The sequence below is a fragment of the Rhipicephalus microplus genome, chromosome 2 (genome assembly GCF_043290135.1).
Source record: "Rhipicephalus microplus isolate Deutch F79 chromosome 2, USDA_Rmic, whole genome shotgun sequence".
NCBI lineage: Eukaryota > Metazoa > Arthropoda > Arachnida > Ixodida > Ixodidae > Rhipicephalus > Rhipicephalus microplus.
In genome coordinates this window covers 283,321,754-283,349,342 of record NC_134701.1, presented here as the reverse complement: position 1 = coordinate 283,349,342, position 27,589 = coordinate 283,321,754, and the positions used below count along the sequence as shown (strand labels likewise).

Here is a 27,589-nt window from a genome sequence, read left to right as displayed (position 1 = left end):
TATGAAGCATTCAGAAGTCGGGAGAAAAGCCATTCGCGACTGCTGCCCTCCCGGTGGCGAACGACAGAGAACGATGACACCGGGGACAAGACATACATATTGTATCGTTCGTCCCAGTAGTGCAGACTGTAGGGTGGCGTCAGTGATTCCGTTAAATGGTCGCTTTTTCTCCCCCTTCCAAGTCTGAAAGATCCGAGACGGCGGCGGGCTTCGAGGGGCGGACGGAGGGACGGAACAGACACTGAAAGAAAAGCGGGTCTGACGCAGAAAGTGCCCCGAGCCGAGCTCGCGCGTGGTGTGAGCGGGTGGTGTCATAACTGCGAAACACGCGCAATCACCGAGGCAGCTGGGGGGGGGGGGGGGGGCATTCGTTCTCGGTGTAAGCCGAAGCACGGGCAGGGAACAGTGGCGCGCATACGTGCCAAGCACGCGTTGCCGTCCGGATGAAAGTCGAGCGGGGCATCGGGAGAAAGGAAAGCAAGACGAACCGTCGGCACAGCACACCAACTGGCCACCAGAGCGTCGAACGGGCGGAAGTGTCGCGTTACAACGCTTTCCGTCGCTCGCTGGCTTGCGCACCACGCCATGGGGCGAGGAGGCAGCCGATGGGCTCAAGGGTGCCCGCCCCCCCCCTCGGCGCAGCTTCTCGACAGCGGTCCTCGCTGTTCTGTCTCCATTTTCCAAGGAACGAAGCACGCAGGGCGCTGCCGAACGGGACCAGAGCCTGCGCGCAGGAGCGGCTGGTCGGGCCCTGAGTAGTGCTCGCCTGCTGCTTGCCTCGACTGGTGCTCCGCCGAGAGGAAGGGAAAAGGGGGAGGCGTGCCCTGCGAGCCGGGGTCCGTTGGGGGTACCCCGAGCCCCGGATTTCTTTATTTGGACATTGCTGTTCCACTGTCAGCCGCGGGGCGTCCTTGAGGGAGACGGACCGTCGCTTCGCCAGGGACCCCGAGGTGAGACGCATGCGTCCTGCACCGCGCGCTCCTTTCTTTCGCTCGGTGACACGCGTTCTTTGGTCTGCGCCAGATAAAGCCCAACCCGGAATGTTTTCCGCATTGTTAGTCTAACGCACAGCTGCTGCACGGCCTCGTCCCCCTGGACACTTTCTTCAGTGCACTCGGCTTATACAGAGCTTCGCTGGGCTACACGAACTAAATGTATTTACGGTAACCGAGGGGAACTGAGTCTTGGATAATGCATATTTTACGAAAAATGTGGGCGTCGCTGCGGAACACGCAGTTTAATTAACACATCGACAGCGCAAGAGGCCAGCACACAACCGCCAAGTGAATGCTGCCTCAATACAATGACATGTCATCTTGAAACCGCATGCACTTCGCACGGCATTTGAATCAACAGCGCGGGAAATGGGAAAATATGTGGTGAGCAAGAAGACATTTACCAAGAATTGCTTTATTGCAGCACTTCGAGTAAAGAACCTTATCAATGTGAAAGCAGCGGCGCGTGAGGGGAAAACCTTATAAATAGCTCTTCAGACGAGATATCAAAACAGAGGTCCAGTACATAGCATCATAATATAATAAATCAAAGTACTTCCTCTTCCGCTGTACTAAGCAATGTACTTTTCTTCTGTTGCCTCACTTTGCAAGTTAGAAGGTGTGGTTTCGACTCACGGTGACGTTGGCCACATTTTCATTGAGGCTGAATGAAAAGGGCCCCTGTGTGCTTAAATTTAGGAGCGCACCACGGTGGTTTTTATGCTCAACTGCTTACCCGCGAATCGCGGGATCGAATCCTGACCACGGCGGCCGCATTTTCGGTGGAAGCAAAAAAGCTTGAGGACAGTGGACTTAGATTTAAATGCTCATTAAGGAACCACAGGTGGTCGCAGCTTTCGGAGCTTTTCGCTACAGCATCTCTCACAATCCTATTGCGGTTTTGGAACGGCAAACCCCAACGATTATTATAGATTTGGGAGGACCGTTTATGATTAAATAACCGCAGCTGGTCGAAAATAATCCGAAGTTCAATGCTGCGGTGTGCCTCGTAATTATATCAGTGTTTTTGGAACTCATAGCTGCATCATCATCATCATCGTCATCATCATCATCGTCGCCGTCATTATTATTATTATTATTATTATTATTATTATTATTATTATTATTATTATTATTATTATTATTATTATTATTATTATTATTATTATTATTATTATTATTATTATTATACCAATTTTCAATTGTTGCTTATTTTCGCAGCTGCATTTTGAGGAGGATGAATTCATGGGCAGCAATTATTGCGTAGGTCACCCGTATTATAATACGTTGTCACACGATCACATTTGATCGCGACCTGGCCTGATACGAATTGGACTTTTTAGAGGCGGAGCTCGTTATGCATGGTCTATGGCAGTCCATTTCTCCGGCGTAGCCAGCACAGCATATCCACACACATAGACGTACGGGTGCTAGTTCGCCCCCTCTCATCATCATTCACTCCGTGGAAATGCTGGGACTTTTTGTCTTGATTGGCTTCTTAACGCAAACTGCATTGAATCACTGTTTAAAATTTTGATTCCAATCGTGCTTAGTCGCGAACGGTGACCCAGGTCCAGGTCTATACGAGGGACGCTTGCAGGCGTGTGACACATTTATTAATAGTTTTTCGCAATGTGACTTGCAATAATGGAAATGCAAGGAGAAGCAGGCAATCATGTAGCTAATTCACGCCCCGGCTTAACCGAAACTGCCTGTCTACTGCGTAACAAATAGTTTTCTTAAACTGCGCGCAGTCAGGCAGGCTAAACTGGAGCCAAATATTTCAAAAAGCAAATGAAGCTTCTCATTGCCGATTTCTCTATAAACACGCGTACACATGTCACACACACAAAAAAAAGCAAAACATACCAATGAAAGTAATAAAATGTATAAAAAAGCACAAATCCTAGAAAAAAGGAAGCGAAGCGATCATTGTGCGCCCGCATAAAAGTACTCAATCTCTTGAATAATAAACGAGTCATTTCCAGTAGTCTGACATGAACCACTGATAGCATACATATATAAAGTGTACATTTCGAAACGAACAACAAACTAATTCAATTACTTTCACTACAAAAAAGAATTATGTTATCGAGGCGAATGTCGCATGAGATTAGCTTCGAAAATTACATTTGCTACAAAATATTTGCACACTTTTACGCTTTCTGCGAGAGAGAAAATTAAGCGATGTATGGTAAGCTGAACCACATGTAATGAGTCGCTCAGGCGTAGCAATTGCTGGCCAGGCTCACCCCACCTGTGGAGACATCATCACCACCACGGTTGCCTATAGGTGGCGTACTTGATACTGAGAGTTAACGGGCTGTTGATAACATCCAGAAAAGTGCATGAGCAATCGCTCTACAGAAGTGTGCGGGTTACTGCGACAGGCGCGAGGGCAGGGGTGTAAGTGTTAGGCTAGTGGTTAAACGGATATGACAAGACAGGGCCACAATTCCACCTTGAATGCCCTTTATTGGAAGCGACTTCAGCATTGCAGCGGCGGCCGCATTTTCGATGGAGGCGAAAATGGTATAGGCCCGTGCGCTCAGGTTTGGGTGCACGTTAAAGGACCCCAGGTGGTCGAAATTTTCGGAGCCCTCCACTAAGGCGTCTCTCATATTCATATCGGGGTTTTGGTCGTTGAACCCCACATATCAATGAATGAATGAATGAATGAATGAATGAATGAATCAATCAATCAATCATAGAGGAAAGCATTAATCACCCGTCGGGATTAGCTCCTTGACACACTGGGGCCGCACATTTCCGCTTTGCTGGAGCATCTGTGCGGAGGGCGTCAGTGGTTCGTGCAGCGATAGAATATATACTGTAAGAAACGGGGAGTGCAACAGCAGCTGCGAGGAGAACCTGAAGCAGTGGAAGCATGCGAGAACGTTGAAGTGCGTGTAGACAGGTGCGAACGCTTCGTTTCAGCGCGAGTTTTGATGTCCGTGCCGTGTCCGTGACTGTGTGTGCTGTAACTCAAACCTCTCTGCGCTGAAGAGCAACCTATAGAAACAATCTAGCATCCCATAACGTAAGCCAACCTCGGAATAACCAGATTCACACTCGTAGAGCCCCGCTGTTTCAAGCCTTGCGCAACATACTGCAAGCTTCGTCATTTCTTATATACTTTTTGAGAGCTGGGTAAAGAACTTGCAGGATTATTTATCAATTCGCCTATGTCGACTCAAAGACGAAAACCATCCAGTGTCACTGTTTTGCCACCAGACACTTTGTATCACGCGAATGCCGCATTTTTAGTTTTATTTTTTTACACACACGGACGCCACAAACGTGACCTGAGCGCAACTCGCGCGCCTCGATTCCTGAGACCGTGGGTGGTCACGTTGGCATGATACGTTTAAAGCCTTCGCATTATATAGTAGCGGGGAAAGCAACTGAATAACAGTGATGTCCAAAATACTTGCACATCATGAAATATAAGTACTTCCATTTTTACTTCTGGCCTATGACATTAGTGTACCACACTCCGTCGTTACCGTGGCCTCTAACCGAATATATTTACCCGTTATCAATTTCGGTTTCATAAAACAAGTGCTACCCCAAGGAATTTTGGTCTCCACGCTAAGACCCTTAATTGACGACCACGTCACCTGTATTACGGCAGGCATATGTCCCGATCACCCACGTCACTCGTAGGCTGCCACGTGCCTCGATGCGACCTTACGCTCCACAATCGCCCCGGACCTCAAACCTGAGAAGTCAGCCGTGCTTGCCGTCTGCTGGCTTCATACCGCGACATATTCGACATCGACAGCCATCCACTCGGCCAGACTTCTCTTCAAGCACCGCGTTAACACAGGTGACTCTCATCCTATTCATCGGCGACCATGCCGGGTGTCTGCCACCGAGCGTAAAGTGATTCAGCAAGACGTCACCAAGATGCTAGCCAAAGGAATTATTGAACCCTCTTCGAGCCCTTGGGCGTCCCCTGCTGTGCTCGTTAAAAAGAGAGATGGCACATGGCGCTTCTGCATGGATTACCGCCATCTGAGTAGAATCACGAAAAAGGACGTTTACCTTATACTCCGCATCGATGACGCTCTCAATGGTCTCCACGGCGCCCGATACTTTTCTTCAATAGACCTACGTTCCAGCTACTGGCAGATTGCTGTCGACGAAAAAGACCAAGAGAAGACTGCATTTGTAACTCCAGACGGCCTATATCAGTTCAAGGTTATGCCGTTTGGGCTATGCAACGCCCCAGCCACGTTCGAGCGCATGATGGACTCTCTGCAACAAGGGTTCAAATGGTCAACATGTCTTTGTTATCTTGACGATGCCGTTGTATATTTCCCAACATTTGAGACCCACCTTCAGCGTTTGTCAACTATTCTCGACATATTTTGCACTGCAGGCCTAAGCTGCAGGCTACTTCAGACGCCGGCAAATTACAGTGTTGGACCACCTTGTCGACGCCTCTGGTGTGCAGCCGGACCCCGAGAAAATTCGTGCAGTCACCAGTTTTCCTGTACCCCAGTCAGTCAAAGACGTCCGGAGTTTTGTAGGACTTTGTTCCTATTTTAGGTTTGTGAAAGATTTCGCCACCATTGCTCGACTCCTTACAGAGCTTCAGAAGAAAGACGTCACATTTACGTGGGGTACCGACCAAGCTGCTGCCTTTTCTCATCTAATGACGCTACTGACGACTCCACCTATATTGGCTCACTTTGACCCATCCTCTCGGACAGAAGTCCGAACCGATGCTAGTGGTCATGGAATCGGAGCCGTCATACCCCAACGCCAACGGGGACACGACCGAGTTGTCGCCTACGCTAGCCGCCTCCTCACAGCTGCTGAGCTCAACTATTTCATTACAGAGCGTGAATGTCTTGCTCTTGTTTGGGCAGTCTCAAAGTCCCGCCCATATTTATATGGCACAAATTTCTGAGTGATAACTGACCATCATGCGCTATGTTGGCTGACGTCACTGAAGGATCCTACTGGCCGGCTAGGGCGCTGGGCTCCGCGACTGCAAGAGTATACCAACACGGTGACGTACAAGTCCGGACGCCTATCAGGACGCAGACTGCCTGTCCCGCTACCCGTTTGCTGAGTCGAGCACTATGCCTGATGCCGACACCGAGCCTTGCGTCTTTTCCCTTTCGCAAACGGCATGCATCGGTGACAAGCAGTGCCATGATGCGTATTTGCGTGGTATCATTGAGCGCCTCGAATAACCATCTTCCAACCAGTCCCATCGCCCATTCGTGCTCCACAACGGTGTATTATACCGCCAAAGTTTTGAGCCGGATGGACCGGCCCTGCTGCTTGTCATTCCACCACAACTTCGCTCGGAAATTCTACACAAACTTCATGACCTTCCGACAGCTGGTCACCTTGGTGTGTCACGCACTTACGGCCGAATACGTCGATGCTTCTTTTGGCCAAGGCTTGCACGCTCAGTCAGAAGATAGGTTGCAGCGTGTGAGAAATGTAAGCGCCACAGAACACCGACGCTCCCCACCGAATGCCTTCAACCACATGACATTCCGTCAGAACCGTTCTTCCGCGTTGGCTTCGACTTACTTGGCCCTTTCCCATTGTCTTCTTCGTGTAACAAGTGGATAGCCATGCCGACAGACTACGCCACGCGTTATGCCATCACACGAGCTCTTCCAACACGCTGCGCCACAGATGTCACCGACTTCCTCCTCAAGGAAGTAATTTTGCAACAGGGAGCCCCACGGCAGCTGCTTACAGACCGTGGTCACACCTTTTTGCCGAAGGTCATAGCAGACATCTTGCAGTCTTGTCAAACGAGATACAAGCTGACTACGTCATACCACCCGCAAACCAATGGACTGAAGGAGCGTCTAAATCAAACTCTTACAGACATGCTAAGTATGTTTCTACCAACCACACCGACTGGGATCTCGCGTTGCCTTACGTCACATTCGCCTACAATTCTTCGCGCCATGACACTGCCGGTTACTCTCCATTTTTCTGCTGTTTGGCCGAGAACCAATATTGCCTCTAGACACCGTCATACCGTCCCCTGAAGTACTGACGAGTGAATATGCCATGGACGCTATCACTCGGGCCGCTCACGCACGCGAAATCACCCGTACTCGCCTTCTGACCTCTCAAGAGAAGCAACGGCGCTTGTATATCTAACGACACCGCGACGAACACTTTCCGCCTGGTTCTTTGGTCCTGCTCTGGTCTCCGACCCGTCAAGTTGGCTTGTCAGAAAAACTGCTTACTCGCTGCACAGGTCCATACCGAGTCCTTCGTGTGGTTACTCCTGTAACATATGAAATTGGTCCTGCCACCCCGTCGCCTTCATGTGCCCAACAGGCTACCGATATTGTACACGTTGCGCGCTTGAAGCCCTACCACTCTCCTAGTGACGTTGTCATTTAGATGCGCCGAGACGGCGCTTGTGCCGCCCCGGGTTATGCTACATGCATGTATACTGATATTCTAGAGGGCGACGCGCGTGTGTGCCTGACGAGGAAGACGAGGGGTTGTCTCGACTCGATCGCTGGTGGACCGGTCACGCCATTACCGCTAATTTTAAATACAAATCCCCAGCCTCCTAGATACAGAGTCTATTCTTTTCCGTAACAACACACGCACGCACGCACACGCACACACACACACACACACACACACACACACACACACACACACACACACACACACATACATATATATATATATATATATATATATATATATATATATATATATTGGGAGAGAGAATCCCATTTCGGCCATCGTGTGAGACGTATGCTCTACTAAATATAATTGTTTAACTTCATTTTTTTATTTTGATTCTTCTTTTACTTAACGTTTTGCGAGTTTGTATATGTACAACGCTCAAATATATTATTATTATTATTATTATTATTATTATTATTATTATTATTATTATTATTATTATTATTATTATTATTATTATTATTATTATTATTATTATTATTATTTCTGTATAACGGCTGCTATGAGCAATACCTCATGGTAGCCGCTCCATGCTGGTGGAAATCCGGCTGTGTTTGCAGAATATCTCGAGAATTCAGTTACCCTACGCAATGTGTCTTCAATGTGTCTTCAATGTGTCTTCTACACCGCAATGTGTCTTCCTCAACTGCTGTATGCATCTGTGATCTGGAAGGGCATCGCTAAATCTGGCATTTTTGAGCGAGTCCAGAAAACGTTCATAACCATTTACAATCATCGTGTCGCTATAAATGGCTCTCGATCTCGTTCTAAAACCTCCTAATTATTATCATTGCCATCACTTCACTGCCGACAAAATCACGCTGACCTGTTACTTCTTTAAAAGCAAGTTAATGGTTATCCTGCCCTTTACTTCTTAGTTGTGTAAATTTCCAAATTCCACGTAAGTTAGTCAAAGAGAATCGATCATTTCACGTACCTACCAACTTTTTTCAACACTGTATTGCTCAAAGAATACAAATCCTCTATGGTGTTAACTTTCACGATCTTTGTTTTTCACAGTTCAATGTCATTGCTTTTATCGCAGCTCGGCAGTGTATTAACATTGCTTCTCACAATGTATACATTTTTCCTCTTTCCGTCTTTCAGGAATCCTTCCACATAGCTGTGTATATCACTCTTTATTATTTTATACTCCCGTTAATTCTACGATTCTCGTCTTTTTATTCTTTTCATTTTTCGCTGATTTTTTTTCGGTTTGTTCTCGCTCCTTATTTCTTTTTGTGAGGACTGTCTGTATTGTACTGTTTTATTTTTGTTTTATTTTCGCGTACGCCTGCACAAAGAGCTTGGCGTTTTTCCTCAGCACGTTAAATAAATAAATAAATAAATAAATAAATAAATAAATAAATAAATGATTGATTGATTGATAGTACGCATCTGACACATGCCTGTTGAAAACTATCGACGTGTCCGTTCATGTGCTTGAAGACCTAGCTGCTCGTCTTCATACGCAGCTAATAGCGAGTGTGTCTCTGCAGTGTTCTATTACATGCGCAGACTCAAACAATGGTACCGATGGGCATATCTCTCGCTTCCTTATATCGACTCACTTTCGTAATCGCTTGTCAGCGCCCAGAATAAAACAAAAGTATGTAATGGCATGCACAACGAGGTAATAATAATAATAGTAATGGTAATAAGTTTATTTGCCCTCTTTGTGAGATACAGATGGGGGGACTGTAGAAAAAAAGCTGTCTCCGGGCAGCTTGATTAGCCTACAACCCTATGTATTTGGCACTGCGGCAATATTGCAGGTAGACGCGGTAATGTTAACGAGAAGGTTATCATACAGTCTCACGTGCACCCATTTCACCATATATATGTAGTTTTTTCTACGGATTCTTGTATTGACTGTGAGACTACGCATCGAGAGAAATAAACTCAACCTGAAACGCAACTCCTCAAGTGAAGACGATGCGTAAACATGTACGACATTCTTGCGAAATACGATGTACTGCTGCTCGAACATCAAATGCTACATTAGCACTGTCAATGACCATTCGATGCTAGCACAGTGTATGTGCAAGCAGGATACTTGCAACTTGCAAACAGCGATAATATAAAAAGTAAAAATTTTCAAAACCACAGAGCTACATGCTAAATTAAGTCGCGTTAGAAAACGGTTTTCGATATAATGAATTATCGCTGCCATATCATCTTCCATATATCTTTCTCTATCCAATAAAGAATGCTTGTTTTGAGCACGCACCAAAGGGGTCATGTAACAACTATCGCACGTTTGGTTAATGATGATGGAACAAGAATTTTTTCGAAAGTCTTGCAGATACGGCACATACGACAGGACTGGCACTTTACTTGCAACTATAGCGTTTACTTGCAACTATATATATATATATATATATATATATATATATATATATATATATATATATATATATATATATATATAAACTTTTTCTCCCGCGCGAGCACAGGGCCTATCAGTCATGTTCACGTCTAGCCGTTCGCTCGTAGGGGCTATAACTTTTTCAACTACGTTAATCTGGTCAAATAACGCAATTTTAATTGAGGGTGCCGAAAGGTGCATGTTTAGAACACACAATGAACGTGTGCGAAATGCGTGTGCTCGAGAGTGTCCTTTAGCATTCTGGAATCAAAATGACTCTACGGAACTGTGTACTCAAGCATGTATACTGCAACTATGTCTAAACACTGAACTGGGAGCGTGTGTAAATGTTTTACGTAAGAACATAAAGTACACGTTTCCGAGTATATTGGAGCTCTGCGTGGCACTCGACATAAAACCTGTTCTTCGGCATCTTTTCTAAACAGTTATAACCTTTGCAAGCCGTTTGGCCGTTAGCCGCTCTCCACGCATATATTACGGTGAAAGCTTTAATCCGAACGTATCGCGTAATTAAGAAGTCGAGCCCCACCACTTACATCCAAACTGCGTCCGCTCATGAGAGCCTTACTACCTCAGGGAAAACCATCTACGGATGTCATATGCAAGTCGCGAACCTTCGGGCATGCCAAAACTTGCAGAGCGGCGGCGGCGTCCACACCACGCGTGACCCTGCAGCAGCGTGGCCTGGGAAATCGTCCACGTCACAGGTCTCCACCTTTCAGTCTGTCATTCCGTTTCCGAAGCTCGAATGGTGTGAAATGGCCACGCCGCGATTTCCCTCTTTCCGCCATCAGATGTGGACGTCACTCTCCCACGCTTTGTGACGTCACATCGATACTTTCAAGGACTCGAACCGTTGAAAGGCTGTCCCCGAAGAGGCGCGTCGTTCTCTCACACCACTCACTCGTTGCACTCCTGGCGTGGAACCAAGAGGTGCAAGCTGAAAGGAGAATCGTGTGTCAGTTGTGAATCTTCATTAAGTGGACATCCGAGAACGCTACGAAGGAGTGAGTATACGTTGCCGACTATTCAGTTTCGACGAATTTTCTGTGGCTAGTGAAATTCCAGGGGGGGGGCGATTTCGCAGTTCTTTCATTTCGACATTTCACGCATTTAGATGGTTTGCCAAGAGAAATGGGAAAACAATAAAAAGACGCAGTAACAAGCGGAAGCGATTACCCTTTCTTGAAGCCTGCTAGCTTCACACCTGTTATGAATGATTCCGTGTGTCACAATTCCTGTGCCGCTGTTTGTTAACGCGTGATCTGCGAATGTGTATATGTTGTACCGTTCGTGCACAATGTGTGTATGACCAAGGTTCTTCCTGATATTTCGGCCTTCTTACCTCGCTTTTTTTTTTCCTAGTTTGCCTTATGTACAAGGTACAAGCGAAGTTCACATACGATGAACTCACACTCTTTAATTTTTTCTGAGGAAGACTGGCAAGGTCTACATCATATTTTTAAGTGGGAAAATATTGAGAATGACTTCTGTTTATGTTGATTTGAAGTATTAACAGAAAAATTTTGCTGTATATAGTTGAACTGAAAGGCGCGTGAGTTGCAGTTTATCCTTGTACTGTTCCCTTCTCTTGTGTGTTTTCGTTTGTGCGCTGCCCAATATGAATACAATTTTGCTGCCGGAACGAGGTTCTAAAATACTAAATGAATTATTATCAAGCTTAATGCAGAGGGACAATGAAACAAAATCAAACAAAGGAAAAAAAAAACTAATTGACGCAGAATCTCGCATACTTGAGCCGGGATGAGGTCACGAACATAAATATTTTCAGGAAGCAAATCAAAGACGTTTTGCTCTGCATTACCGTTTACATGACAATGATGTCCCGGTAAACTACGAGAAATTAAGACATGGCTTAATAGTTAATGCCCGTGGGCATTTGAATGTCGAAAAGTAAGAGCTTCGCGCAACGTGATACCGCGTAATTTTTTAAATTCTCTTAAAGGAGATGCGTTGACTCGAGCACGCCCCTTGTTTACTAGTTTAAGCCTAATCACTTTTTTTTAAGCGTGTATGTCACATCTTCACGCTTGCTGCTACCGTTTTTCTTATCTGACATAACGTCAGGACCTTACAGTTATTGATCCTGTAATACTCTTACTGCTTGAGACACAAAGAAATATTAAAACGCCTAATTATCTTTTGGATAAAAGTATAAAAGTGCACTACAAAAACAATAGAATGTCCTTTGGTTTTATTTAAAATATTTCATTGGTTAATTAATTGGTAATTAAATTTATTGAACAGTATTGGTTAAATGAACTTTGTTAAACGCCCTTGACCAGACGCGGGGTTCGGGCAGGCAAGTGCATTCGAGTGTCATTTTGTGCTCTCTAATCCATGGCAGAAAAAAAAAAAGATCCATGTGCACAGGCATGGTGCACCAGCCCCTTGATACTCCACTGACGGAAACGGTTTGGAAGAACACCACTATCGTTACATTACGCTGATCAATAAAAAAAAAAACGTGACCGAAATGCCAAATCTTTGTTACCTCAACTCCATTACATATAAAAGAAAGTGTGGGCCAACCGCTGATTGATAGGCCATGCTTGGGCTGCTATCATTACGTAGTAAAAGAGAGCATGGTTCATGACTATACGAGCGAGTAACTGCATGTGCGATAGCGTCAAGGTCTATAGCAGTTCAACAATTATTTAGTAACAAGGCAGCCAAACCTGTCCTGTTACCTAGTAACAGTTAACCCCGTAATGACACGCGATAGCCGACTTTACTTCGTTAATTTATTTTTTCCTTCTTTCTCTCCTCTAAGGAATGTCAAATTTTGTGTAGCGCACTGAACGGCTTTCTCGCTGACGAGCCCACGTCCGACGACCTGAACGTGCGACCATGAGGGAGTAAATTGCACGTGTTTTAATTGGTTGAACTTTCTCGCGGGATCGTATACAGTATATATTGTGCCAGAAACTTGGGTGGTAAACACACGTTTACCATCACACGTGTGATGGCCGAAACGCACTCCAATCGCGGGGACACTCATTTTTCCCACCTTCTTTCATTGAAAATTCTTATCTTACGAATGTGAACGAAACGGGCCTGTTCTTTGAATTCTATAATTCTGGTGAGGCCGTTGACTCGCACATGTGCAGCAGTCTCCACGTGCGTCGCTTCGTTTGTTTGCTCTAAGCCAGCTCTTCGTGAGGTGTGTCGCAGACTTCATTATGGACACTGTCGAATTGAGCGAAACGTTTTGAGAGACACTTGTGACAACCTCTTTGTTTGAAGCTGCGTTCACCAGTTCAGTTTGAACAGTCTTGAAAACATGAAAAAAAAAAGCCTTCAGCATGACCTGAATCCCATCTCGGTGTACCACCATGCGGTACTATACGTGGTATAGACTTTTTTTCATTGATTAGCTTTGTACGCAATTTTTCAAGCCATACGTATAGTTTACTTGTTTATCTTTTTAAAGGAGTAAAAAGGATTCCTGTTTTCTTTTTTTATATATACACCTTTAGACACGACACCCTGCTGACATGCTGTGCGTGAGATCGAGACTTTAGTTCTCAGCTGCTACCACGTTCTCGTATATATAGGGCGCACTTAGAGCGCTGGAAATACCATTGTATTAAAACTATCATGAACGTTACGTATTCCTCGTTGGTGAGTGCGAATCCACTCTCGCCGAACAAACAGCGTATCACAGTGCCGTAAAGACCAGCTCAGCACAAGAACGAAGAGAAAACGACACACCATCAAAGTATCATCCCCCTTTCTTGGTTTTTTGGGGCGCTTGTGCGCCATTTTTTATGATGTAACTTGGACAGATTAACTTGCGCCTCGCATAACCCAGTCTGTGAAATCCCGGCAATCATTATTCCACTTTGCCACAGCCGCTTTCTCTGAATTCAGCGACACCGGTAGAAGTCATGCGGAAGCGTGCAAGGTGTTCTTCAAAGAGGCCGCACCATGCACGGTACCTTTAGGGTACTCGCCTCTCTGTACGGAATTTCAATGAAGGCAGACATCGTCAAAGCAAGTATATATGTCTGCTTTTACAACGTATGTGGCCAGTTTCGGCACTTAACATTTCTAGCCTGGAGGTACATGGATAACAACGCCTCATATCGAGCAATTTATACTTGGCGTCGCTTTATAAGTGATAGATTTTGCCTATTTTCGTATAGAACAGCACTGAACTTGCGTCAATCTCACAGTTTCCGAGGCCGAGGCTGACGAAAATACAGATAGTGTTTTGGCATTGAGGGTACTAGTATTTTATCAAGCTACGAATAGATAGACAGATTGATTGATTGATTGATTGATTGATAAATTGATTGATTGATGGATTGATGGATTGATTGATAGATAGATAGATAGATAGATAGATAGATAGATAGATAGATAGATAGATAGATTGGTAGATTGGTAGATAGATGGATTGATTGATGGAATGATTGACTGATTGATTGATTGATTGATTGATAGATTGATTGATTGATTGATAGATAGATTGATTGATAGATAGATAGATAGATAGATAGATAGATAGATAGATATAGATATAGATAGATAGATATAGATAGATAGATAGATAGATAGATAGATAGATAGATAGATAGATAGATAGATAGATAGATAGATAGATTGATTGATTGATTGATTGATTGATTGAAACATCATCTTCTGGCCAGAAGGCCGCGGGTTTGATCCCGGCCATGGCGGTCGAATTTCGATGGAGATAAAATTCTAGAGGCCCATGCGTGCTATTTCAGTGCATGTCAAAGAACACCGGCTGGTCTGAATTTCCGGAGCCTTCCATACACGGCGTCTCTCATGCTCATATCGTTATTTTGTGACGTTAAACCCCAGATAATTATTACTAGGCTTCATTTCTCCCAAAGCAGAGGATCTGATCCACACGTATACTTTGCGTGGATACGGTAATAAGGTGCGCACATATGGTAAGGTATTACCGTATAGATATATTGCCGCTCCTCCTCACCGGCTCGTTAAGCAGGCTGACAGGCAACAATGAGGCTCGTGACTACCCCACAAAATTTGTTTCAAAGCTTTCGTGGTGTTTAATTAGGAGAGGTAAAAGCAGAACGAGTTAAAAGAGGAGCGATACCGTAATACAGTAACCGCATTTGCGTATCGTATTTGTGTAACTCGCTAGTAGGTTCGAACGACCGTTTGCGTTACGGTATTGCCGTGCTGTATTGAATGTTCTGTTATCTGAAAACATCTCCGATGAGCACGATATTGTGGCTAATACAGGTCCTGCTGATTAAGATCTTGCTGTGCAAACCTCGGCGGTATGGTGTTTCCGTGGTTACCGTACGTAAACCGCTACTGCCGAAGCACCCTGGAGGCAACGTTAAGCGAAGAAGCATTTGGTTGGCTAACTCTACGCTGAGGGAATGACAAAGATGATAGAGAAGAGGGTGGGGATCTTATGAGGAGAGAAAAAAATGGCAGCATATCCACGGAGTGAATGATGGAGAGTGGGGCGAAGCATTCGTCCGTCCATGCGTCCGTCTGTGTGACCGTCCATGCGTCTGTTTGTGCGCCCGTCCCTGCGTTCTTTCATGCATCCACCCCTGCGTCCGTTCATGCGTCCATCCATGCATCTGTTTGTGTGTCCGTTCGTTCATCTATTCAACACTCCAAGTCCCACCATCTCGCATCTTTTTATCATATATTCCCCATATAGAAGCACCGCCATTCAGCAAACATTCCAAGGACTAAACGAGAGGTGGCACACGCACACTTTCTTACGGCCTGCGCTTTGGGTCCACTTCCCACCTTTAACCACCTCGAGTTCATGGTATATTCTAGTTCACTGTATTCATGGCACTGCGACCAAACGCTCGCTAAACCTTTCGAAAACCAAGGAGGTTACGCCCAGCGAGTATAACGTAGCTACCTTTCCTTGTCAGATAGGGCTCAATTTACATGCCAATGGCTGCTAATGAGAAATGAGAGACAGGAGAATTCGGCTTTTACTTTCTTACGGCTTGCGCTTCGTATCTACTTCTCATTTTTAACCACCTTGAGTTCATTCATGGTATATACAAGTTCATTGTATTCATGGCAGTGCGGCTCAACGCTCGCTAAACCTTTCTAAAGCTAAGGAGGTTACACCCAGCGAGTATAATGTAGCATCCCTTTCTTGTCCGATAGTGCTCAATGTACATGCCAATGGCTGCTAATGGGGATCGCAGCGTGCGCGTTGACTAAAAGCCGAATGCTCATGTCTCTCATTCCCCATTAGCAGCCATTGGCATGTACATTGAGCACTATTTTTTATTCTTAAACAACGCACAGAAGAAATCTCTCACTGGCACCACCTTGGAGGTCAAGTGTTATACCTATTTCGGGTATGTGCCACTGGTGGTTACATACGAGGGACGCCCAAGCCACGCCATAAGGAGCTTCGCCCCTAAAAAAGAAACGGTGAACTCGCGTGTGGCATCGATCCATTCAGTCCAAGGGTTTTGCACAGGCCAATCGGATTCGAGAAGCACAAGTGCCTTTACTGTATCTATAGAAGTGTTCTGTAAACCTGGCACAGTAGCGCGCAGCCAATAGTAATTTAGTATGAGACAACGCTCGCTGACGCTTCTGTATACGTTTACAGTTTTTTTCGAACCAGTGAAGCTGTTCAGTGGAGGCTTTGAAATCCGGAAGTCGTCGTAGATGAAAAAAAAAAACGGGTATAGGTGCCACTACTCACGCTTCCACCACTCAGGCCCACTGCTACTCCGACAACTTTTCCCGCTTCGTTCAACCAGCTTCATTCCGCTTCATTCAGTCGCACATAATTAAAATCTCACTTCATTTAACCAGCTAAAATAATCGGGTAAGCGAAGGCTTCCCTGTAAGCCAACAGTACCGCTGTATTATCAGTGTCCGCTGCGTGCAGCTGTTTATATATAACATTAATCAACACACATATCAGTAATGGACTTGCCTCGTAGCTGCGAATTAAATTTCCCTAGTAATTTTTCTAGTGTTGTCTAGCCGATTGTTTTCTATTCACTAGTAAATAAGACACTTTCCCTGTCAACAGCTGCATTCAGTGCTGCGGTCAACGTTCTTGCTTTATAACTCCGTTTTCTTTTCACCGCAGAACAAGCATGGCGTTGAAGTTGTGGAAACAATGAGACTCGAAGGAAGCATCCATCGTCAGCGTAGTGGTTCGTAGAGAGCGCAGCAAGCATCAAGGATAGCAATGTTCAGCAAAAAGACAGGCAAGTATTGTCTCTGACATGCGAGGATGGACAGTCGGAAACTCTTATCGATTAGCTAGGCTTAAATATATACACACTAAAGTGAACAGTGAACTGACTTGGATTGATGAATTGTACTCAAAGAACCCGCACGTAGTTAATTTTAACATCATTTACTTATTAATGGAGGAACAATTTGAGGTGAAGTGTTAATTTTTACATTTAGCGCGAAATCCTCACTATGTTCGTATTTTGGTGACATTGGATAAATGAAGGTTTCCTGAAACTTGGTATGCTATCTCTATGATCCCGTCGCACTGATATGCACTTCATGTTTAGTGATTAACAAACACCTATGACCTAGTATACGTACGTTACGTTTATACGGTAATGAAAGTCGGGCCCTGAAAGTCGGGGCGTTTGGTGCGGAAATTTCAGGATGGCCTCGCCACCTACATTTTTATTTTGCTTCGTTTTCTCGTTTACCAAGCGAGAAAGCGTCTTCTTATCAAGAGAGAGAGAGAGAGATAAATAGAGAGGAAAGGCAGGGAGGTTAACCAAGCGTCTTCTCTAGGTCTTATCAAGCGTCTTCTCTAGGTAATAGTGGTGTTTTCGGTATTGTGAATTGTAATTGTATACTGTAATTAACTAATGCACCAAAAGTTTTCTCCGCATTAGTGTTCCTTCAACGACGACGAGCATGACAGCGCGTGGGTGTAGCGCAAAAAGAAACGCTAATTTCTCGTACGCCGTCTTTTTTTTTGCTTAATATAACTAAATTTGCTCTCTGTGCTGTTCACACTGCCATGAACCGCGACTAACTGGCCCTAGTTCCTCGCTTGTGCTCCGCTTAGCGTTTTTTGTGTGTAAATATTCTTGACATTGAATACGGAAGAATTAGGCATCCCCTTTTCGATTACTGTTCGTCCAGGTTACAAATTTATTTATTTATTTATTTATTTATTTATTTTTCAATACAGGTGGAATAACTGTGGTATAGACACAACCACAGAGGCCGGCTTGGAAGAATTCTAGCACGGATGTTGTAAGCTTACTGGCTGTGTAAATAGCCGACTAAAGAATTCATGTCAATTTTCATTTCTTGAATTTATTACTTTGCGAATCGGTGCAGTTCCGAAGTTCGTGCGAAGTGCATTAACGCTTTTGAAGGCGGCCTTCCTGTGCCTGGCATGAGAGTTGTGCATTCACCTGACTCTCTAACATATAGTTCCGTGCAACTGACCACCTAGAGAGTGTTGGTTTCAGGCTATTGCAGAGCAGGTGCCATTGAGAGAAATACACTCGCGTAATAAATTAACGAAAACATTCTCCCCCCCCCCTTCCTTTTTATGCCTTAGAACATTTCTGCTCGTGCCCTGGTGTGAACGCACAGTTTATACCACGTCTGCCACTTTATTTTTTAAATGTTTAGTATTATAGAAACGTTGTATTCCCTTGCCTTACGTGCGTACTTTGCCTTGTCGCAGGAATATGCTGTGGCACATTCTCCCTGATTGTGGCCACTTTCTCGGTATTCGTGCTGATAGAGTTTGACGACTTCTACAAGGACCTACTAAACAAGGTGTGGCGTAGTTCCTTTTTATGCGCTCTCGCATCACTTAATTTAAAATGCACTGCTGAATATGTAATCATATTAATTCGACAATTTTAATGAAATATTTGAGACCATCATACATCATTGAATAGAGATTGATTTATGAGTGCCTAACTTCATTATCCTGGCGTGTGTACTTAATAGATGCGCTTTAAATTCACACTTGGGAGACAATACTCATCTGAGAGTTACTCGAACGAGTGTTCATTTGTTTTTGTTCACTCCTGAATATTTGCAGAGATCTAGAGTAGAAATATACAGTTTATAGTATCAAAAATATGTCCACACTCAGTCACTTCAAGTCATGCAACAATGTATCCGTTCGCCATGCATGTGGTAGCGTGTATTTGCAACGGCTTAATTGCCGTGGCATCTGTTTCAATTGGGCCTGATAACGCGAGTGCCACATACAGACCAAGTTCGGGATGTATTGAGGAATCGTTCGCATATTACGTACTCCCAAGCTTTTCAGGGTGAGCTGCTGCCGTTCATAATTTTTGCTATTAAAAAAATTGGGTGGTACGGGTAACATCTACGTTGGCGTGCAGCCATAACAGCTGAGAGTGGGAAGTGACTGCTCCCTCGTTTATATTTATATTACCTGGGAATGTAATAGAATGCACATTTGCCGTGTAAATACACAAAATATTTACGGCCTACTTAACACGGCCGAATAATTCCACGTCAAGTGTCTTTTTCTTTTAATTGACCATATTGTCACGTAAGAGTGAGGGTAGCCCGAAGACAGGAGACCGGGAGGCTCGTAGAAATAGAAGGGAATCCGTTTATTTGGCGGACTTGCGCCCACTAAAGGATAATATACACATTGGCTTAGAGGGTGGCGAACAGCGTGTTCGACGGCGTCGGGGGACAGAATGCCCCACTGGATTGCAAGGCGCGTTCACCATCCAAGATACTCCCCCCCCCCCCCCCCCCAAAAAAAAGCAGGTATATCAGTCATCGTAGAATCTGAGGCTATCTCGTAATCAACGAATCGTCGACGTGTGGGCCACGATCTTCGCAGATGAATCGCGGTGCGTCTTGGACCACGATAAGGCCGCGTGCCGGCGGTATCGGCATGCGCAACACTATCTGCAATACGCTTCGCGGCAATATAAGATATTGTAATGTAATTGATTTTCTATGACAATGCACCCGGCTCATATAAACCGATGAGGCTTTAATTTGTTGTTGTGGAAATAGAGTTCACCAATAAATACTTCGACCATCTCCCGCTAAAGGGAACCATGTCTAAAGGGAACCATGTGTAGATGCGAAGCAGCGGGCGCTGACGCTTACACAGGCGGCGACGTTGACGCTGGTGCTCATCAAGCGATCGAAAGCCAAGACACCTTCGACTGAGTTCCCGGCGCGCGATCCAGTACCTACATGCACGGGGTGGCCAGTCAACAGTTGTGCAGCGCGAGCAGTTGGTTTTTTACTAACAGACGCTGCTGGCTGCGTCGGCCTTGCGAGGCGAGAGAGGAGGAGGGGAGTGACAGTTTTGCGGGTGTCTTCCTGGGCCAGCACAAGACGCGAACATGCGGCACGAGACGCGAGACGCCAGCACACGCAGTGGTGGTGTACGGAGGGACAGCGTTACACAGGCTGGTCAAAGAGCTGCTTCACATCTAATAGCCGTGCTTGCAACGCACTTAGTTTGAGTTATTAGTGTTCAGCAGCCCTACAATGAGTGAATATCACTACTTGCGTTTTCGCGCCTCTATTTTCAAAGAGATTGACGCTTTTTCGTGATAATTCAGTAAACTCTTGGCATCCATTTTAGTAAATATAGGCCAACCCCCACCCCCCTACTGTGTTTTTTTTTCATTTTGAGACAACATAGTCGTCAGCTTCACCAACAAGCCACAGACCACGATGCACATAAGTGCACTTTTTGAAACCCTTAGACCACTGCCACCGTGTTGCAGCACGCAGTGAAGGAGACTGCACGCAGCGCTGGGCATAGCTGCAATCTCGAAACTTTATGCATGTACTGCTCATTTTGCAGCAAGTGACCATAACTCCGGGCTCTACGGCCTTCGAGGTGTGGAAGGATGTGGGCTCCTGCTTCGATATGTCCGCCAACCTTTACTTCTTCAACATCACCAACCTGGATGCAGTCAAGGCGGGAAGGGCCGACCCTCGCCTGCGCCAAATGGGTCCGTACTCGTACCGGTGAGCACATGATGTCTGCCGTTCTCTTTGAATCTTTGGCAGTCAGCCCATATGGACGCACATGCGAGATTCGCGGAGTGTGTGTACAGCGTATACAAGCAGCACACGTTTGTCAGAAGCGCTGGCATGTCCCGCATCCCTTGTTTCACTTCGACGAAGCTCTCGTTGCTTTGCTTAAGAGAAAAAAAAACAAGTCAGGTGGGCAAGCGCGATTTGGCGTGTGAGTATGCAGACCTGCTTCCACGTAGGGCAGACGGGCGCCGCTGCATTATTCAGAGATTATTGGAACATAAGGGGTCGCTAACCGGAGGCTCAACTTCTAATCTTTCTTTGCATTGTCGAGAGTGTAAGTGCACACCAGAATTCGATGAATGTGCAGTTTCGCACCGCCATAGGGATGAAGAAACGCGTCTGATGATTGAGGTTAAGTATATTGATAATAACAGTGTTTGAGCCAACCGTCGATTGACTTACACGAAGTTGAAATCAAATGCCTTAGCAGTTGCAACCGTCAACTTATCTTCCACGTAGACCACCACACGCGCTAAATTAATAGTTTCGCATATATCATGTGCAAATAAGTTTCCGTGCCTTCTTCCTTTTCCGCCTTTGTGTGCGTCTTCAGTTGTTAGAGAGCGATTGTAAGGTCCTGACTTTCTCCTTGTGTCGGTGTTTGCACGCCTTGTTTCTTTTTAGAATGCAGACTTGCTATTAACTCGGCAATGTGTGGGAGCGAGCTTGTCGTCGTCATTTCTTTGTCGGCGGTGCATATTTTTGCGCTGAATCTTCAAAACTATTCGCCCAGTCCTCGGCCATCGCTACTACCAGCTCATAAACCGAAAAAAAAATATTTCAATACACTCATAGCAATAACGCTCTCATGCACTTCTCATAAGTTTACCATCAAATACAATGATAGTATAGTGCAATTTTTTCAGGAATAGTTTTTTTTCTTCAACTCTCATACCAATGTTTAGAGCAAGCTCATAGAACTTCACCACTTGTTGGAGCCTCCAGCTGAGGGAGTGTGGGTTTGGTGACGCGAAAGGCCGAGCGCGTCCCCGCTGTACTGGCAGTTTCTTGCATGGCATATGAGGTGGCTGCCACACGCAGGCGCTCAAAAATTTCGTCGACAACTTATAGCGTCAGGCAAGCATATAGAACGAGTGCGTAGAGAGGAGTAATCTAACCTGGGTTTCGCCATTGGTCAGTTGTTGAATTATCAGTCAGTCATATGCATTACTTGGTAATAAAAAAATGTGCATTGCGATTTTCCTTTCGGTCCCTTCAGCGACACGAAGAGAATCAGGGGTTTGCAAACTAATTGTCGTTTTCATCTTTTAATTAAAAGGCTAGAATTTCCAGGCAGTGTTTTTTTTTGCAGCTCAACCTTGAAGATGTTTGCTCACTTGACGTCAAATGACCGAACCGTTGAAAGATTCGGTGTCATTATGCGGTAATATTCTAATTGATCGTATGGTTAATTGACCAACACCGATAGAATCACTGTTGATTGGGCACACAGAACTTATCCCTGTAGTTCTGTGCGTGTTCAGTGCACCATGCACGCAAGCTACAGCTGAAGTTTTCGGAAGTACGTAGAAAGAAGGGGCTCATGCAATCGTTTGGCGAGGCATCCAACCAGGATTGTTTGTTTTCTCGGCACGCGGAGCGTAGAATCACTGTGACATAAGCAACACACGTCACCTGTAGAACTTTATTTGCTTTTATTTGTTATTAATTAATGGCGATATCTTGTTACACAACCCATGTCTGCAGTATCGAATGGGTCAAGGACAATATCACGTTCAACGACAACGGAACTGTGTCCTTCCTGGAGAAGATGATCTTCCATTTCGACGGGGAGAATTCCGCTGGCACGGAGGACGACCTTGTGACAACTGTCAATGTGCCCTTTATCGTAAGTCGTCTCAACCATGACTATCGCGGGCCTGTGTGTAGCAGCTTGGGCTAGTTGGTGTGACGTGACGATAGTTATAGCGCGAGAACAGAGCGACGACGCAGAGACGAGGACACGTGTAAGCCGCAGCTCGTGGCTACTTTTCTAATGGCATGTTGAGAGTGACAGAGTTCTATAGGGCGAATACGGCATCCTGTCGATTGCGTACGTGTCAGAAACAAATACACTTGCGGTTGTGCGGGCTCGTTTTGGCTCGGTGTACTTTGAAATTCGGCACGGTGAAGCTCCTAAAATGAACGACCATTGCTCACTTTTGGTGGCTCTTTGTGTGTGCCATGTTACCAGTGGTGTAGCCAAAAATTGTTTCAGCGGGGGTGCAAGGTCCAACCACACTTTATGTATGTTCATGCTTGCACGTGTTTTCATGTGTGCTTGTATATTACATGCACTATTGAAAACTTTCAGAGGGAGAATATAAACAGAGCACCACCTTCTCCTTTCCACTGGCTACGCCACTGATTAACTTATACGGTCGTAAGAAGCAGATTCTTGCATCGAAAACGCAAAAAGGACACGGTTTTGTGTTACAGTTAAGATACGGTCCGCTGCAAATCTGATTGGGACTCTATCAATGATATCAGGTCACTCGTTAGAATATAGTGAAAACATTTACCTGTGGAACAGAGTAAAAGAAAACCAGCTGGGTTTCACTGACCCATGCGGCCTGGTATACAGTGCACTATAAGGTCGCCTGCTGCCCAGTGCTGTGGGTTTTGATATGAGCAGTCAATTGACATTTTGGGACGTCATTTTACAATATTACGTAACGAGACCGAGAGTTGGCATTCCTCCCTGCACCACGGACAAGAGCTCTAGCATGCAGTGGTGTGTATGGCGTGTATTGCGGCAAGCATAAATACGTGGTAAGTCGCGGGTTCGTATCTCGGCCGCTGCGGCCGCATTATCGATAGAGGTGAAAATGCCTGAGGATCGTGTGCCTAGCCAGGTGGTGAAGCCCTCCACTACAGCGTTTTTCATAACCATGTTGTAGTTTTGGGACGTAAAACCCAAGATATTGTTATTATCTGCTTTTTTTTCGTGGGCTCCCGGGCATTTGTGAGTGCCACGAACGCGCATTCACTCGGGCCATCCGATGCTTATCTTCGAAGAGCGGGTGCACTCGAAGACTAAAGAACCGACAGCGCTCGTAGCGTTAGTTTATTCTTCTTTCTTCGTGTACGTCTTCGCTGCTTGAAGACCAAAGATGAGGCTGTAGGATCCTATATGCTGTTCAGTTTCCTGTTACGAAGGCTAATCGGTGGTCCCGTTCATTGACTTCCATTTGGACATGCTTCGGGCACCGTTCAATTGCGTGTGTATGTTGTAAGAATTTATACACCAGACCTTCTATGGCAGACTTTCTATGACAGTTTTGACCTCAAGTAGGGTTAGACAGGAAGTGAAAATAATCGCTTGTAGTTCATCTTTTACCCTATTTTCATACTTTACTAGATAATGTAGTTCATCTTGTACCCTATTTTCATACTTTACTAGATAATGCACTTCCTTTTTTCGCAAAGGTAAAAAAAAAACTGGCGAGGTAAGGGAGGAGGAAGAAAACTCTTCGTTGATATACTAGTTCGAGGAAGGACCTTCACATGAGAATAGCCAAGTTTTTTTTTCTGTTTTCAGTTATGGACAGAGTTTTTCATTTACAACTCGAAAACAAATTCAGTGCTATAGAGCGAACGAGGACGTAAGGAAGACAACATATTTGGTGTCGTCTGCCTCGCGTCCTTGTTCGCTAGCTTCGAATACATTTTCGAGTTCCTTTAACCAACACGCCCCAAAAATGGCAATGTTATTCAAAGCACAAATTATTTCTCTTTGCCTGCAACACCCTCCCCCCTCCTTATCTTGCTATGCGACCCCTTCCTTACTGCCTTCATGGGAAATGTGGCCCTGCGCCTCAAAATCCGGCTGAAACTGTTCTCTGATTAGCGCTGTGAGACACATCCCCCCCCCCCCCATATATATATATGTGACGCTAGATGCGGGAGACGTGGTCTGGCTCATACGCCATGTTTATTCCATACTGTCACTTCTTCCTCCTCAGCTTCTACCAACCATCACTTCATACGTCACACGATTCCCCCTCCCCCCGAAAGCTGGCACCGGTTACAAACTACAACAAATTGAAAACAAAATAAACAAAATAATGGCAAAATTCGCAGTTTCACGTCCCGACGGAATTCCACAATCTCACTAAATATTCAAGGCCGAGGGAGCAGTCCGGTAATTTTTAGGACGACTCTGGTGGAGGTATGGTGGTATGGTGGAGGTGGTGGTGGTATGGAATAAACATGGCGTATGAGCCAGGCCACGTCACCCGTTCATCGTAGCGTCATATATATATATATATATATTGTAGAGACGAGAAATAAGAGACAACGCCTTTGCTGCAGGCCGGCTGTTCTTATTCTGCTTTCTCCTCCTCGTCTTCTCCGTCCCGCCACGTATGCGCCGAGCACGATCGCCGCTTTGTCATCATTACACTCGGCCACGCTGCAGCTGGTCTACTCCTGTAAGAAAAACACAAACCAATGTCACGTTTGCCGACGTATGCAGTTCTTCATCCGCGACACATGCACCGCAAAGTTATTCCGTTTTCTCTTGTCTCTGCGCGTATCAGAAGCTGTGGAACGTACTCGCCAAGTGTTATCTCCCAAGCGCTCAGAAATAATGTAAGGGCCGTCGTACTTTGGGTGCAGTTTGTTTGAAGACGATGGCGCACCTCGCTGTAGCCACACCTCATCACCTACACTGTATTTCGGCGCGGGACGGTGGCGTCGGTCGTAGTATCGCTTTTGTGCCTGTTGAGCATGCACAATCCTCCTACGCGCCTCCACACGGATATCGCGACAAAGTGTCTGGCGTGCAGCGGAACGCCCTACTTTAACGGGAGTGTCCAAACCGAACGTAGCATTCAGTTGCGGGAGCTGACCATAGACAATCTCGTAGGGGCAAATTCCTGTGGAGCTGTGTGCCGCCGTGTTCACTGCGTACGCAGCTGCTTGGAGATGATCATCCCAGTCGGCCTCACCTCGTTTGTGATTCTTACAGTACGGTGCGAGTCTAGCCTGGATAGTCTGGTTCGACCTTTCGGTCAGTCCGTTCGCCTGTGGATGGTATGCCGACGCGAAGTGATGGTCCACTCCAGCTTGTTGTAGGTAAGTGCGGAGCTCGCGACTGCGAAAGGTGGTCGACCGGTCGGAGATCAACTTGTTAGGAAGACCGTGTCGCCATTCGAAGCGATCTTTCAGGAATCGGATGACATGGCTAGCAGCAAGCGAAGGCACGGCCGCGACCTCTACGAACTTGGACAAGTAGTCCACAGCGAGTATAATGTAACGATTGCCCGCTGTCGTCATTGGAAGAGGCCCGATGTGATCTATGCCCAACGTGTGGAAAACTGTCTCTGGAGGCTTGATCGGCGTAAGAAGTCCATGTCGAGCTCCAGGACGTCGTTTGTGTTGCTGACAAATCTCGCAACTGGCAACGTATGAACGCACGCTTTTATCCATTTTCGGCCACCAAAAACGTTCTTGTGCCTTGCGTAAGGTGGCTCTGTAGCCAACATGGCCTCCCTCGGGAGTGTCATGGATGGCGCGTAGTACGCTCGATCTTAAGGTGTCAGGAATGACCAGGAGATGACACTCGGTGCTTTTATCGGCCCAGTGACGCCGATACAGCGTTCCATTACGTAAGACAAACTTGGCATTGCGTCCCGCATCGCCAATGGAGTCTATAACGGATGCGAGTCTTTCATCGGCTTGCTGAGCCTTGGTCACGTCCTGTTGAGAAAACAGGATCCAGGTTTCTCGATTTTGTGTGGAGAATTCCTCGATCGGATTTCGCGATAAAGCGTCCGCAAGCTGATTTTGTGCTCCAGCACGGTGACGGATGTCGTACGTATAGTCTTGGAGCCGAACAATCCATCGGGCAAACTTGTGCTTGAGGTGCTGCTTCTGGAACATCCACGCAATCGCAGAGTTGTCTGTTACTACCGTGAAGTGTCGGCCAAACAAGTAGTGGCGGAACCTTTCATCCACACTCCATACTACAGCCAAACACTCCAGTTCATTCGAATGATAATGCCGTTCTGCGTCCGATAGTTTACGACTGGCGTAGCAGATGACGTGCCCACGCCCACTCGAGTCACGTTGAAGTAAAACCGCCCCTAGGCCAATCTGACTCGCATCAGTATGGACTTCTGTCATCCAATCTTCATTAAAGTGGCAGAGCACCGGGCTATGTGTAAGCTGGTGTTTGAGGGTTTGGAAGGCGTTATCCTGCAAAGGACCCCACTGAAATTGGGCGTTTTTCTTCAGTAAGTCCGTGAGTGGAGCAGCAGTTGACGCAAAGCTCGGTACAAACTTGCGCAAGTATGACGCCATTCCTAGGAATACCTGGAGCTGTTTTATAGATGTTGGTGCAGGGTATTTGGCAACGGCGTCTATGCGTTCAGGCAAGGGTCGTACGCCATTATGAGATATCTGATAACCAAGATAAGATATTGTCGTCAACCCAAACTGGCACTTCTCGCGGTTAAGTCGAAAGCCGGTGTTGTGTAGCCTCTGCAGAACCGTGTCGAGATTTTGTAGATGTTGTTTTTCTGTTTCCCCGATGACTAGAACGTCATCGAGGTACACGACGCAGGCACGGTCTATCAGTGTGCCTAACACTGTGTTCATAGCACGCTGAAAGGTGCTTGGAGCAGTTCGCAGACCGAACGGCATC

The 27,589-nt window shown here is 45.8% G+C and overlaps 1 protein-coding gene across 2 annotated transcripts in view; it reads left to right on the top strand.

Moving 5' to 3' along the window:
• The first annotated feature begins 811 nt into the window (after positions 1-811).
• The window catches only part of LOC119177309 (scavenger receptor class B member 1), a 53,747-nt gene continuing 26,969 nt past the window's right edge, over positions 812-27,589 (top strand). Inside the window, exons 1-5 of one of the 2 annotated variants that reach the window (XM_075882169.1) lie at positions 812-950; positions 16,976-17,096; positions 18,563-18,657; positions 20,702-20,868; positions 22,648-22,789. In XM_075882169.1, coding sequence (XP_075738284.1) covers positions 17,078-17,096; positions 18,563-18,657; positions 20,702-20,868; positions 22,648-22,789 — 423 coding nt within the window. In that variant the 5' untranslated portion in view covers positions 812-950; positions 16,976-17,077. Of the gene's footprint in view, positions 951-10,726; positions 10,866-16,975; positions 17,097-18,562; positions 18,658-20,701; positions 20,869-22,647; positions 22,790-27,589 lie in introns of those variants that run through there. The other variant, XM_075882170.1, reaches the window with a different exon arrangement.